The sequence below is a fragment of the Danio aesculapii genome, chromosome 2, assembly GCF_903798145.1.
Source record: "Danio aesculapii chromosome 2, fDanAes4.1, whole genome shotgun sequence".
Classification (NCBI taxonomy): Eukaryota; Metazoa; Chordata; class Actinopteri; order Cypriniformes; family Danionidae; genus Danio; species Danio aesculapii.
The window spans coordinates 21,075,393-21,088,747 of NC_079436.1; the positions used below are offsets into that span (position 1 = coordinate 21,075,393).

General features: G+C 36.5%; 1 protein-coding gene across 2 annotated transcripts in view; it reads left to right on the top strand.

Annotated features, from left to right (window-relative positions):
- Positions 1–13,355, top strand: part of pip4k2ab (phosphatidylinositol-5-phosphate 4-kinase, type II, alpha b) — a 56,991-nt gene that overhangs the window by 8,917 nt on the left and 34,719 nt on the right. For both annotated transcript variants that reach the window (XM_056474596.1, XM_056474597.1), the window contains exon 2: positions 11,802–11,899. In XM_056474596.1, the coding sequence (XP_056330571.1) occupies positions 11,802–11,899 (98 nt within the window). The remainder of the gene's footprint in view (positions 1–11,801; positions 11,900–13,355) is intronic.

Below are 13,355 nucleotides of genomic sequence, written 5' to 3' on the forward strand. Positions count from 1 at the left end.
GAAGGACAACCATCTGTGCAGCAATCCACCAATCAGGCCTGTATGGTAGAGTGGCCAGACGGAAGTCACTCCCTGTCTGGAATTTGCCAAAAGGCATCTGAAGGACTCTCAGACCATAAGAAACAAAATTCTCTGGTCTGATGAGACTAAAATTGAGCTCTTTGGACTGAATGCCAAGTGTTACATTTGGAGAAAACCATGCACCGCTCATCACCAGTTTAATACCATCCCTACAGTGAAGCATGATGGTGGCAGCATCATGCTGTGGGGGTGTTTTTCAGCAGCAGGAACTGGAAGACTAGTCAGGATAGAGGGAAAGATAGACATAGACATAGACATTCTGAATGAAAACCTGCTTTAGAGTGCTCTTGACCTCAGACTTGGCCGACGGTTCATCTTCCAGCAGGACAATGACCCAAAGCACACCGCCAAAATATCAATGGAGTGGCTTCACAACAACTCAGTGAATGTCCTTGAGTGGCCCAGCCAGAGCCCAGTACTAAATCCGATTGAACATCTCTGGAGAGATCTGAAATTAGCTGTACACAGTCGCTTTCTATCCAACCTGATAGAGCTTGAGAGCTACTGCAAAGAGGAATGGGCAAAAATTCCCAAAGACAGGTGTGCATCAAGCTTGTGGCATCAAATTCAAAAGAATTAAGGCTGTAATTGCTACCAAAGGAGCATCAACAAAGTATTGATCAAAGGCTGTGAATACTTATGTACGTGTGATTTTTCAGGTTTTTTATTTTTATTAAATTTGCAACAATTTAAAAAAAATATTTTTCACATTGTCATTATGGGGTATTGTGTGTAGAATTTTTAGGAAATAAATGAATTTAATTCATTTTGGAATAAGCCTGTAACATAAAAAAATGTGTAGAAAGTGAAGCGCCATGAATACTTTCCAGATGCACTGTATATTGGTTCAATAAGCTACAAAAAAAAAAACTCGGGGAACGCTATGTTGTACATTTCAGATACACGTAATTTTTGTACACATCCATGAGAAGGCAGGGCTTGTTAATCACCTAGCGAACCACCCAACCAATAGTGTTTTCAAAAGCAGGCATAAGAGTAAAGTGCACCTGGGTCGTGTAGATCTACTTTGATTTTACATCACAAGTACTACACTGTACAAAGTGAGCTACCGAGCAAACTGACCACACCAGAAAAGTTGTCCTACATGAGGCAAACTTGTTGACATTTAACTTGACATTTAGGCTCTGGCAAGCATATATAGTACGCAGCTGTTTTTTTTTATGAAAAAAGGGGAAAATAACACAACTATAACAATAAAGATGTTGATAAATAATATTTTTGGCATCACTTTTAGAATATTTTTTTCTCAGCTAATACACAATAAAACACTGACAGTCAGAATGCATTGACATCATTGTGGAGAACCACTGCTTGTTGCCCTCTTTTTGAAGATATTGTAAAGATAATGCCTATCTAGAAAACAATTGGTTATAAATTGGGAATGAATGATAAAACATGCATGGAAGTTATGCAATCCAGGTTATCAAATTGAAGTATAAAAATAAAAGTAGAACACCTTTGTTATCCAGTGGTAGTTTCAGCATTTTCTGTTGCCTCCTTTGAAAATGCTGATAAATGCTGATGTTTTTACTACACTGACTACAGTGGTTAAATTAATTTGATTAGGTTAATACAGGGGTGACGCAGTGGGTAGCATGTTCGCCTCACATCAAGAAGGTTGCTGGTTTGAGCCTTGGCTGGGTCAGTTGGCATTTCTGTGGAGTTTGCATGTTCTCCCCGTGTTCGTGAAGGGTTCCTCTGGGTGCTCCGGTTTCCCCCACTAGACCAAAGACAGGGGAATTGTAGGGGAATTGGGCATGCTAAAATTGACCATAATGTATGTGTGTGAATGTGTGTAGTGGGTTGCAGCTAGAAGGGCATCCGCTGCGTAAAACATGTGCTGGATAAGTTGACGGTTCATTCCGCTGTGGCGACCCCGGATTAATAAAGGGACTAAACCGAAAAAAATGAATGAATAGGTTAATGCATTTTAAAATAAATATTCACTGGTTAGATGAGCTAATAAGGATATCTGCTAGTTACAAGGGGGTAATGCAGAATGAAAAGCATAAAATAAAAAAATAAGCAGATTTTCATCTTTTGTAAGTGTGCAAATATATTTATTGGTATAATTGTTTTTATAGTTATTGTGCTTCGTGTTAATGGGCCTATAAATATTTACAATGATTACCATATATAAAGATACTTTATACACTCCAAAAATTATGTTTGCTGTTCGTTCAAACTACTTATTTAAAATGAGTTGAAACAACAAAATTCTTGAGTTTTTGTGGACAACTTAATTGTTTTATGTTCAATCTACTTAAATTTTTAAAAACTAATAAGCTATCTTAGTTCTTAAGTTAATTTAATGATTGTGCAATGACAACACATTTATGTGCATGTGTGTGACAATTGCGTGTTTGTATTGCATGTCTGTGCATTGGAATTGGAAAGGGAGAAAGCAAGTACAAAATAGTTTGTTATAATTAAAAATGTAATTGTTTTATATAATATATATTTTTTTTGCTTTCTACACTGTAAAAAAAAGCTAGGGTGCCGGAGAAAAATGTAAAATAACAGCCGTTAAATTACAAAAATAGAATTGGGATTGGGCCTAAATTACAGAAATTTCCTTAAATTTAAATTTCTGGTAAATTTCTGTAATTTAACGTCTGTTATTTTTACGGTAAATTTCTGTAATTTAACATCTGTTATTTTTTTACAGTACATTTCTGCAATTTAACATCTATTATTTTTTTACAGTACATTTCTGTAATTTAACATCTGTTAAATTTAGCCGTTATTTTTTAGTGTACATGTATTGTTTGAAGTGTTAAGGAAATTTAACACAATTAGAGAGCAACACCTTTAAATGTTCAACAGGTGATTTATTTTTTTAGTATTATTATTATTATATATATATATTTTAGCAAATTTTAGGTCACCTGACAAAACAATTGGTTAGAAAAATCTATCTAATCTTTCTCTAAAATAGCAATAAGGGTTACTGGCACTACATGACAATGAGATCTTTGACCTCATGAATTTATTGTTCAGGAATATAGCCCAGGGTTTGGTCTATTTTTATCATTTAGGCCAATAGAGCCACTCTCTTCATGCCTTCACACCATCTTTCATAGACTTGAATCTTCTCTCTCATCTAATCCGCAGCCCTCCTCCCCTCTCCTTCCCTTTAGATTTTTCCTCCTTTCATTCAGCTCTGACTCAGATGAGCTTCTTCATGTCCATTACGTAAGAGTCTCGGAGGTTTAACTTAAGTCTTGAGGTGAAGGAGATAAAGGCCTCCTCCATTGTTGCAGAAACTTCCCTAATGGCCAGAATGAGAATTTGCCTGAATTGAAACAACACACTCAGCCAGTCTCTCTTCTTTTTTCCCAGCACAGAAGGAACGACGCTGTCTGTTGCCCTTGATGTGAATTTGTTGTAGCGCTGTGTTATGTAAAGCGGGTGATAAGCCGTATGTGCTGACAGATATTAGTCTGTTGAGAATACCGGCCCTGGTAATGGAATTATTTTAGCTCTGATTTGAAATGCAATAAAAAGAAGTATGAAATTGCTTGTAATGATCTCGGTGTCCGTGCTCCAGAGTGGCTTTCGGAAAACACATGGCCTGCTCCGCCGGAAAAGCCGCTGGTTTCTTGCTTGATTAATCTCGATGGCTTTGTCCAAATGAAATTGTATGTTGATTATGTAACCGAGTGTAAAAGGGGTGGGGGTGAGGAGATACTACGACAAACAATCTATATATGTGTGTTATTATTACATTGATAGGTGCAGTCTCTGTTAGGAGATAAACACCACTGTAATATAATCAATTATTATTATTTTTTAATTTGCTTTGTTTGTGAAGATGCTTGCCTACACTGACACTGGATGATGATATCTTGTATCTTGTTTAATATTGTTTTTATTAAATGCACGCTACACATATCTAGCTTTTGTTTATGACAAATTTGTTATTTTATTAGCATTATTACAATATATATATATATATATATATATATATATATATATATATATATATATATATATATATATATATACATACAGTTGAAGTCAAAATTATTAACCCCCCTTTGATTTATTTATTTTTTTTCTTTTTTAAATATTTACCAAATGATGTTTAACAGAGTAAGGAAATGTTCACAGTATTTCTGATAATATTTTTTTCTTCTGGAGAAAGTCATTTATTTTATTTTGGCTAGAATAAAAGCGGTTTTTAATTTTTAAAAAACAATTTTAAGGTCAAAATTATTAGCCCCTTTAAGCAAATTTTTTTCCAATAGTCTACAGAACAAACCATCATTATACAATAACTTGCCTAATTACCCTAACCTGCCTAGTTAACCTAATTAACCCAGTTAAGCCTTTAAATGTCACTTTAAGCTGTATAGAGGTGTCTTGAAAAATATATAGTCAAATATTATTTACTGTCATCATGGCAAAGATAAAATAAATCTGTTATTAGAAATCAGTTATTAAAACTATTATGTTTAGAAATGTGGTGAAAAAAATCTGCTCTCCGTTAAACAGAAATTGGGGGGAAAAAATAAACAGGGGGCAATAACTCTTCAACTCTTCTGACTTCAACTGTGTGTATATATATATATCTGGATAGATGTATGTATATGTGTGTGTGTCTGTACAGCATTGTGGTCAGTGTGTTTCTGGATCCCACCCCTCTCTCTTTCTAACTTCACTCCTGTCAAAAATATACTGTCCTATCATAATAAAGGCCAAAAATTTAATTTCATTGAATATTTTGTATATAGAATGTATTATAATTAATAAATAAATATTTTATATGGTTTGAGTAAGTGTGTGTGTGTGCTGAATAATTGTAAACTTTATACAAGGGAATGAATATATGTGCGCAGGGCTACATTTTTGAGAACTGAGAAATATGTGCTCAAGCATTTTGTGTGCAAAACCGCATTTTGGGTTCTACTATAATGGTCTAGGCGCATAGTCTAAAGCGCATGGCGCAAAAGCATTAAGGGCATGTCCGAATCCAATTTTGCTACTTTAAGGATGGAAATTTACGCTTTGCGACTTGGCGCATGTTCTATCAGGGTTGTGTTTATTCTCTTAATGAGATATGGGTGTGTTTTGAGCATAACATGCATTAAACCAATCAGAGTCTCATCTCTCATTTCCTTTAAGAGTCAGTTGCATCGCGCCATGGTGCATTTGCTATTTACATAGCGGACTCTGTAAGTGGAAAAACTGAATTCTTTACTAGCGAAAAAGCAGTTAAACAGACCATCTGCAGCGCGAGGATAAAGAATGAGCATCCTCCATTCGGCTTCTTCACTTTCTCTTTATTTTACTTTTACTCTTTACTTTGCTCCTTTACTTTCGTGAATAATGAAATGGTGTTGTACGCACTCCACTGAAGACCTCCATTAACCTACATATTTATTTTGTTTGTAAAGATTTGTTTTAAAACTATTTCTAAATTCAGTTCTAATTTCCAGCAAACTAATAAATGAACAATAATAACAAAGTTTGGTCAAAAATTTTTGAAGTTATATCCAAACACACGTCCTATCTTATGCCCTATAGGGTGATGCAAACATCTCCAAAACCCGACAGGTGGACAAATCTAAACTAGTTTTTATTAAAACAAATATAAATATGCATATAATAAATAATACTTCTAATAATAACATTATAACAAAATTGCAAATTGTCATGAATAAACTAAAAAAAAAGGTGATGAGAGGTGAAGAAGGCATGGACGCAGTGGTTTTTATATTTATGTAGAAAATAATAATTTTTGTAACAGTTTAATCCTTTTTTTCATATGTAACGATATTTGTGTATTGCTGTACATCTTGTGTGTATTAAGCAATGTGAAAGCATTTGGACCCACATAGGCATAACTAATGCACTCTGCACTGGACTTTTGACCAGCTTTTAGTTGGTTGATGGTGTGGTTTATTTCCTTTCCTCAAAATAGCACTGCACCAACAATGCGCCTTAACACACCTCCTTTTTACACCAGCACACCCTTGAGTCCACAAAGTAGCGCAAATGAATTTGCTATTTAAACAACGTGGAGCAAAACATAAAAATTACTGTGTGCTGGTCTTAAAATAGCAACAAATCACACCAAACACGTCTTGCACCTTATTGTGCCGGGTGAATGATAGGGCCCTTTGTGTGTCATACCGCTGATGGCTTACCTCTGTATGAACAGCTTTTCCGACATAACTGGGTCAGTCAATAGCAAGCTGGTATATTATGCACTACAACTGGATTGTCTTCTCTCTCAAGGATGTGTGCAAAAAGGATGAAATTGGCAAAAATGTTCACAGCAGCCTCTAGTGGATTTACGAGAAAATGGCACATATGAGAAAATGTTAGGGATGCACTGATGTGAATTTTTTGCCAGAGATCGATAACTCTTTATATTTGGAAGCCGATTTCCAATATATTAACCCATAAATCTAAATATTTCAAAATGTTTTATTTTTTTACAGTGAACAACTGATTTTAGTTTAAAAACTTCATAAACGTTTGAACTGATCTAAGAATAGCCTACTCAAAGCAAAAAAAAATCAATAGTTTCAAAATTGCAAGGTGATTATATAGACCTATATTCACGATTTCAAATAGATCAGCATGCCAAAAATAAATGATTTCCTTTTCTTTGCACAGCAAATTAACATGCAACTTGACTGTTGCATAAAAAAACAGGTTAAATTACAAAATGGGATTTAATTTAAAAACAAGTTAAACTGTACAATTGTTAAGGTTATTGCACACTGAATCTGAACTTTTGTCTGTGATTTTCACATGTTATAAATTAAATTTGACCTGACGTTGTGTCAATCGGAAAGTTTCGTCTGCCATAAAAATTTGAATCTGGTTCGCTTTTGTTTTGTTTTGTTTTTCACATCTGAAAAAGCATTTTGACAGGCATTTTGTCAGTTCAAAGCCACCGTACAAGTGAAAAGCTAAACACAAAAAGTATGTTTTACTTTAGAAAATGCTGTATAAATTTGTCCCATTTGTCGTTTTAGATTCTTTTAAACACATGTAGGTACTGCTTGTCAATCAGACAACACTTCTATGTTTGTTCTTGCTGTCAATTGCAGGAAAATGATAAATAAAAGGTTTGTGATAAACCGCTGTGAGTTTTAAAGGGCACCTATGGTGAAAAATCTACTTTTAAAGCTGTTTGGACAGACAAAAGTGCATGTATGGTGTATAGACCGTCATATTGGGGTGATATAAACACACCCAGTGCTTTTCTTTTTAAATTTAACAACATAAAAACGGTGGACCAATTGGAGCGATTTTCAGATCGACCGCAACTTGACGTAGGAGTGCGGTCCCACGCCCACCGAATTGATTGAAAGCTGCGCGTATTAACATGTCCCAGTAGTCACGTGTATAATCATATCAACAAGACCAGACGTGCGCAAAGCAACCAGTAATAAAAGGTGTGTTCAGTTTGCTAGGATTATCAATGATCATCAAATGTGATCAAGAGTGAGTTTTACAAGTTTAAAATGTTTTAAAACAGTGCATGTGTGTAATGAATTACAGCGATTTAGCTTAGCTTTACTTCATCAGCACAGCCGTGTGTCAGAACAATTATAAAAGAAGACGCTTCAATCCCGGTTTGTAGACGTTAAATCAGGTTTATTTTGTTCATTAACACAACAGATATCCATACAGCAGTGGAGATTACCAGTATCATGTCACATATGCGTGCAAACAGAGTGTGAAGCGAAACGCGCGCGCTGTCTCTCTCTCTCTCTCTCTCTCTCACACTCTCTCTCTCTCTCTCTGTGTGTGTGTGGGTGTCTGCGCTATTGGTGTGTGTCAGCGCTATGTGTGTGTGTGCGCGTGTCCTCGCTGTGTGTGCACGTGAACTTTGTAACAACTTTGTGTGACTCATGGTTGCAACTCACAAAAACTGCATTAAATACTCATTGGTAAAGTTCTTACTGTGGTATTTCTCAAAAACGAGTGAGATCTGCTTCCTAAGGCAGCCGAGGGCGGCGATTAAGGCATGCTGCTGACAGGCACGTGGGAACGGTGGGCGGGGAGGACTAGCCTTAAAGGCCCAGTACAAAAAAACAGCAACCAAGTTTTACCGGCTATAATACACACACTTCAGACAGCTACAACAAATACTCTTATGGTTGTTTTGAGCTGAAACTTTACAGACACATTCTGGGGACACAAAAGACTTATATTAAATCTGAAGGGGTAACCTATGTGCCCTTTAAAGTGTAACTGCAGGTATTGCGTAATGCGCGTGCATGTGACGGGGAGTCAGATTTGTCCTCGGAGTCAGATTTTGATACAACACCTGAGCATTGAGCACAGATGACTTTATGACAAACGCAGTGCATAATATAAAGGCAGAATATGGCAGAGGGTTGAGAACCCCTATGCTGGATTCAGTGACTGGCTCACCTCTTCCCTGCCATGAAGGCTCTGACAGCTCACTAGTCACTATGTGTGCATGGTAATAGCCATCACGTGTGCTCGTTATAAGCATTATAAATATGCCGATCAAACTAAAACAATCATACATCAACAACACATGTCAAGCAATGTGTTGATAATAACAAATAATCATACTAGATTACAAACAACCTGAGTTTACACATTTAGTATTTTTTCCTGAGGCAATTTAAACCAAAATACACACTGACACTCTATCAAACATATCTACAACGATAAGGAATATGGTTACTTACGCAGTTATTAATGCACAGCAATACCATACAAAGAAAAGACAGACTTAAAAGAATAAACAATGAGGAAAGCTCCATTATAACCGAACTGGAAACTTTATGCCCATGCAGCAGACAAATCTGAACAAGTTCGACCCACGCAAGGCAGGCAATTCTGCATAAATACATAATCTATTGGCCTAAAGACATCGACCTAATTTTGACATCACACCGATGACGATAACATTAAAAATTGCATTTATCAGCCGATAACGATATGGCCAATGATTTATTGCGCATCCCTAGAAAACATGCGCCAGAAACTTTTTTGAGATTGTCAAAAATATATTCTCACTGGCCACTTTATTAGGTACACCTTACTAGTACCGGGTTGGAGCCAATTTTGCCTTCAGAACTGTCTTAATCCTTAGTGGCATAGAATCAACAAGGCACTGGACATATTCCTCAGAGATTTTGGTCCATATTGACATGATTGAATCACACAGTTGCTGCAGATTTGTCGGCTGCACATCCATGATGTAAATCTCCTGTTCCACCACATCCCAAAGGTGCTCTATTGGATTGAGATCTGGTGACTGTGGAGGCCATTTGAGTACAGTGAACTCATTGTCATGTTCATGAAACCAGTCTGAGATGATTCATGCATTTACATGGCTTGTTATCCTGCTGGAAGTAGCCATCAGAAAATGGGTACACTGTGGTCATAAATGGATGGACATGGTCAGCAACAATACTCAGGTAGGCTGTGGCGTTGACACGATGCTTAGCTGGTACTCAATTGGGCCCAAAGTGTGCCAAGAAAATATCCCTCACACCATTACACCACCACCACCAGCCTGAACCGTTGACCTCTGGTATCAACAAGGCATTTGTGCCCACAGAACTGCCACTCACTGGATATTTTCTCTTTTTTGGATCATTCTCTGTAAACCCTAGAGATGGTTGTTATTGAAAATCCCAGTAGATCATCAGTTTCTGAAATACTCAGACCAGCCTGTCTGGCAGAGACAATCATGCCATGTCCAAAGTCACTTTCTTCCCCATTCTGATGCTCAGTTTAAACTACAGCAGATCATCTTGACCATGTCTACATGCCTAAATGCATTGCGTCGCTGCCATTTGATTGGATGATTAGAAATTTGCATTAACGACTAGTCAGACAGATGTACCTCATAAAGTGTCCAGTGATTGTACATTGCAGCCTTTGGTGGATTTGTAAAAACAAAAATGCAATCAGACAGCCCAAGGTACATATTGCTCTGTTCTCAAAAATGTAGCCCTTGGCACATATCTCCAATGAGCCTTGGTTGACTTTGAATGTGATTGTATATCTGAATTGAACTATTATAATAATAGCTACAGTAAATTGAATAAAAGATATGTTTTTTTTTTAACTTGTACGTTTGTATATAATATGTCATATATATATATATATATAGATAGAGAGAGAGAGAGAGAGAGAGAGAGAGACAGAGAGAGACATGGATGGATGCACATGTAATTTTTTTTTAATAACATTTTTTGTTAATAAAGTTTTGACCCGTATTAGTGTTCTTTCACTTGATAACAACACGAGTGTCCATTTAATCCAGTGTATCTTCGTTTATTTTTTACACCAGACATCCACACTGTCAATTTCATCACAATCCACTCATATACAACTTGTTTGTTCCAGTTTGATGAATTCTAATGCCAATTTGACACTTTTAGGTCAAAAGCTTGTGCAGGTGTTGGAGAGCACATCACACTAACAACTCATGTGTGCCACAAAACATGCATACTAAAACAGCATACTACACATGTCATGTGCAGTAGAAAACTAAACGTATATGACATACAAATCAACAGGAACACACATTATATAACACAAAAAATTATGATAATTACCTTGAACAATAAATTATAAAATATGACTCTTACACATTCTTTAGGGCCAAAATTTGTTTATTACCCTGAATCACCTGTCACATGCTGTGTAAATGAACGGATGGTGTGTGTGTGCGTGTTTGTCACACAGCTCAGTCTGGTTGACCGTGGCTTGTCCTTTCCCATTTCAGCCGCTGCTGTTTCAATTGCAGCTTTCCATGAACCCCATGCCCTCTTCCCCAGTCCTGCATTTCTTTTTTCCACTCCTCCTTTATCTCTTCAGCTCAGTTTTAAATCTCTGTGGTATCATTATAATGGAGCATTAAATAGTGAAAGTTCCCACCTTACATTCCAAGGCTACAATTTCACCCAAATATTATGTTAACAGTACCTTAAATCAGTATTTCTGCCTAATGATTATTCTTAACATCACGTTTGTCATCATTTTACACCACAAAGTGCATCTTTCCTCATAAAAGTGCTTGTTAATAGACAGGAGGACACCTCCGATAGAGCAGGGACAGATGGAGGCACAGGAAGATGCTCAAAATAACTCTCTGCATACACAAAACACGTCATAGTTTGGTGTGTGTGTTCATTTGATGGAAAGCTAGTGTCAAATAGCCAGGTTGGATTCCACCATGTAGGACAAACAAACATGTTGAACAGAAATATGACTATCCTTAGTCAAATATGCACCTTATGCATCAATCATTTGTCTTGAGTTTATGTGTAGTCATGCATGTGGATATTGACCATGAAAGGTCCATTGACGTGTATTAAATTATTTAGGATGATAAAAAAGGAAGTTGACAGTCCAGCCAAATAAGTAATGCTCACCCTGTTGGCGCAGACAGCTCTGTTTTTCACTGCTGCTGTTGTTAGTGAAAGGAAGTTGTTTCTTGGCCGCGGTCCATCAGTGCAGTAGATTTTGAGAAATGGCCCCTGTACTGCAGATAGGTCTCGGTGAATAAGAAAAAGCTGGGATTTATTCTATTGGAGCACTTCCAGAAGTCTCTTGTACAGCAAAGATCAAGATATTTCTGAAATGTCTCAGCTCTTATGATATTGTGTTATATGTTATTTAATTATGCAGATATGTGTAACTCAGTTTGTTTTATTTTAACAGCTACTGTTCTTTTCTTTCAGATAAATGAACTCAGACACATCCAGATTCCTGTTATGCTGATGCCTGATGACTTCAAAGCCAACTCGAAGATTAAGGTGGACAACCACCTCTTCAACAAGTAAGAGACTGAGTTGAGATGGTACTGCTGAGCTCAGACCCTGTTATAAAGATGGATTTTGGTTTATTGGTTCACAAGCAGACGAGGGAGATGCATTGATTTCAATTTGTCTCTTTTGTACACTCATTTCTGATATTGAATGGTCTATGGGTTGATGTATATTTAAGCTTGTTCTGATTTTTCATTCTAATATTGGGAAAAATAAGTAAAGCCACATTTTCACTTTCGTGCTAAACTATTCTAAGAACAGTCGAGTTCTGGTTGCGTTTCCACATGAGTCTGGAACATCACAGCATGATTACAAAGCGCTCTCAACAAAAGCTCTCAACTTTTTTATCGAACAAACTACATATCAGAAAAAAGGAGTTCTCAAAACAGAAATATCTGATCCTTGTACATATCTCTGTTTACATTACATGTTACCAAGGCAACAATTGACGCATTTGTATTACTTTCCAGAGAGCTCAGTTTTATCAGCACCACAATGAAAACTATAACCAGAATGGTTAAAGTCCCCAAGAAATCTAAACTAACGATATGATTTTGTTAGCTCACATTGCTAGTTTGTGGTGAACGATTCATCTGTGCATGTGATTAAGAAAAAGAAAAAATAGTTTGCCCTTCTAATCTTTAATTAAAATCTGTAAGAGCTCTTCCTTTTTTCAGTTAAATTGTTTTTATGTATAAGATAGATTACGTATATCTTATAAAATGGGTGTGGCTAACATATTTAACCACGCCCCTCCAACTGTCAGTTTTGACAACAAACAGAAATGGTGAACAGGAGGTGTCTGTTAGGTTGTAATAACTCTCCTCAAACACTTTCCTGATCTTTCTGAATGAAATGCCTACTTTTCTACATCCATTCAGCTCAATGTAGAAAAAACAAGCCACGCCCACTGTTGTGTCATTTAATATTTCATCCCTCTAGTAACTGCGTCACAATACGAAAAAAAAAAACAGTCGCAGTTTCTGGATCATGGCGACTAAGGAAAGAGAACAAATTGATAGTGGAAAAGCAGCTATACTGTACAGTCAAAAAATATAAGTAATAAACCAGAAATATTAAAGGGGTCCTAGTATGCATTTTGACATGGTCCTTATTTTGTTTCGAGGGGGATGTACTGCACATACTCTGATGCTTGGTTGTTTGAAAAGTGCATTATTTTTTACAAAATTTACATTACCCTTTTCCCCAGCCTGGCACAAACAACTCAATTAGCCCGCTTTCCAAACTATGAAATGTGTTGTGATTAGTTAGCTGTCTGAGTGCATTGTGATTGGCAAACAGAGACACATGCCTTGCCTAAGCAGCCAGAGAAAGACAAACACATTACTTGTCAAAGATCAAAAGTTATCAAGTGTTGTCAATTAAATAACCTTTGTTTTGGTTGCTGTCATGCAAATACATATATGTACAGTGTACAGTGTACAGTGGTCCCTCGCTATAATGCGG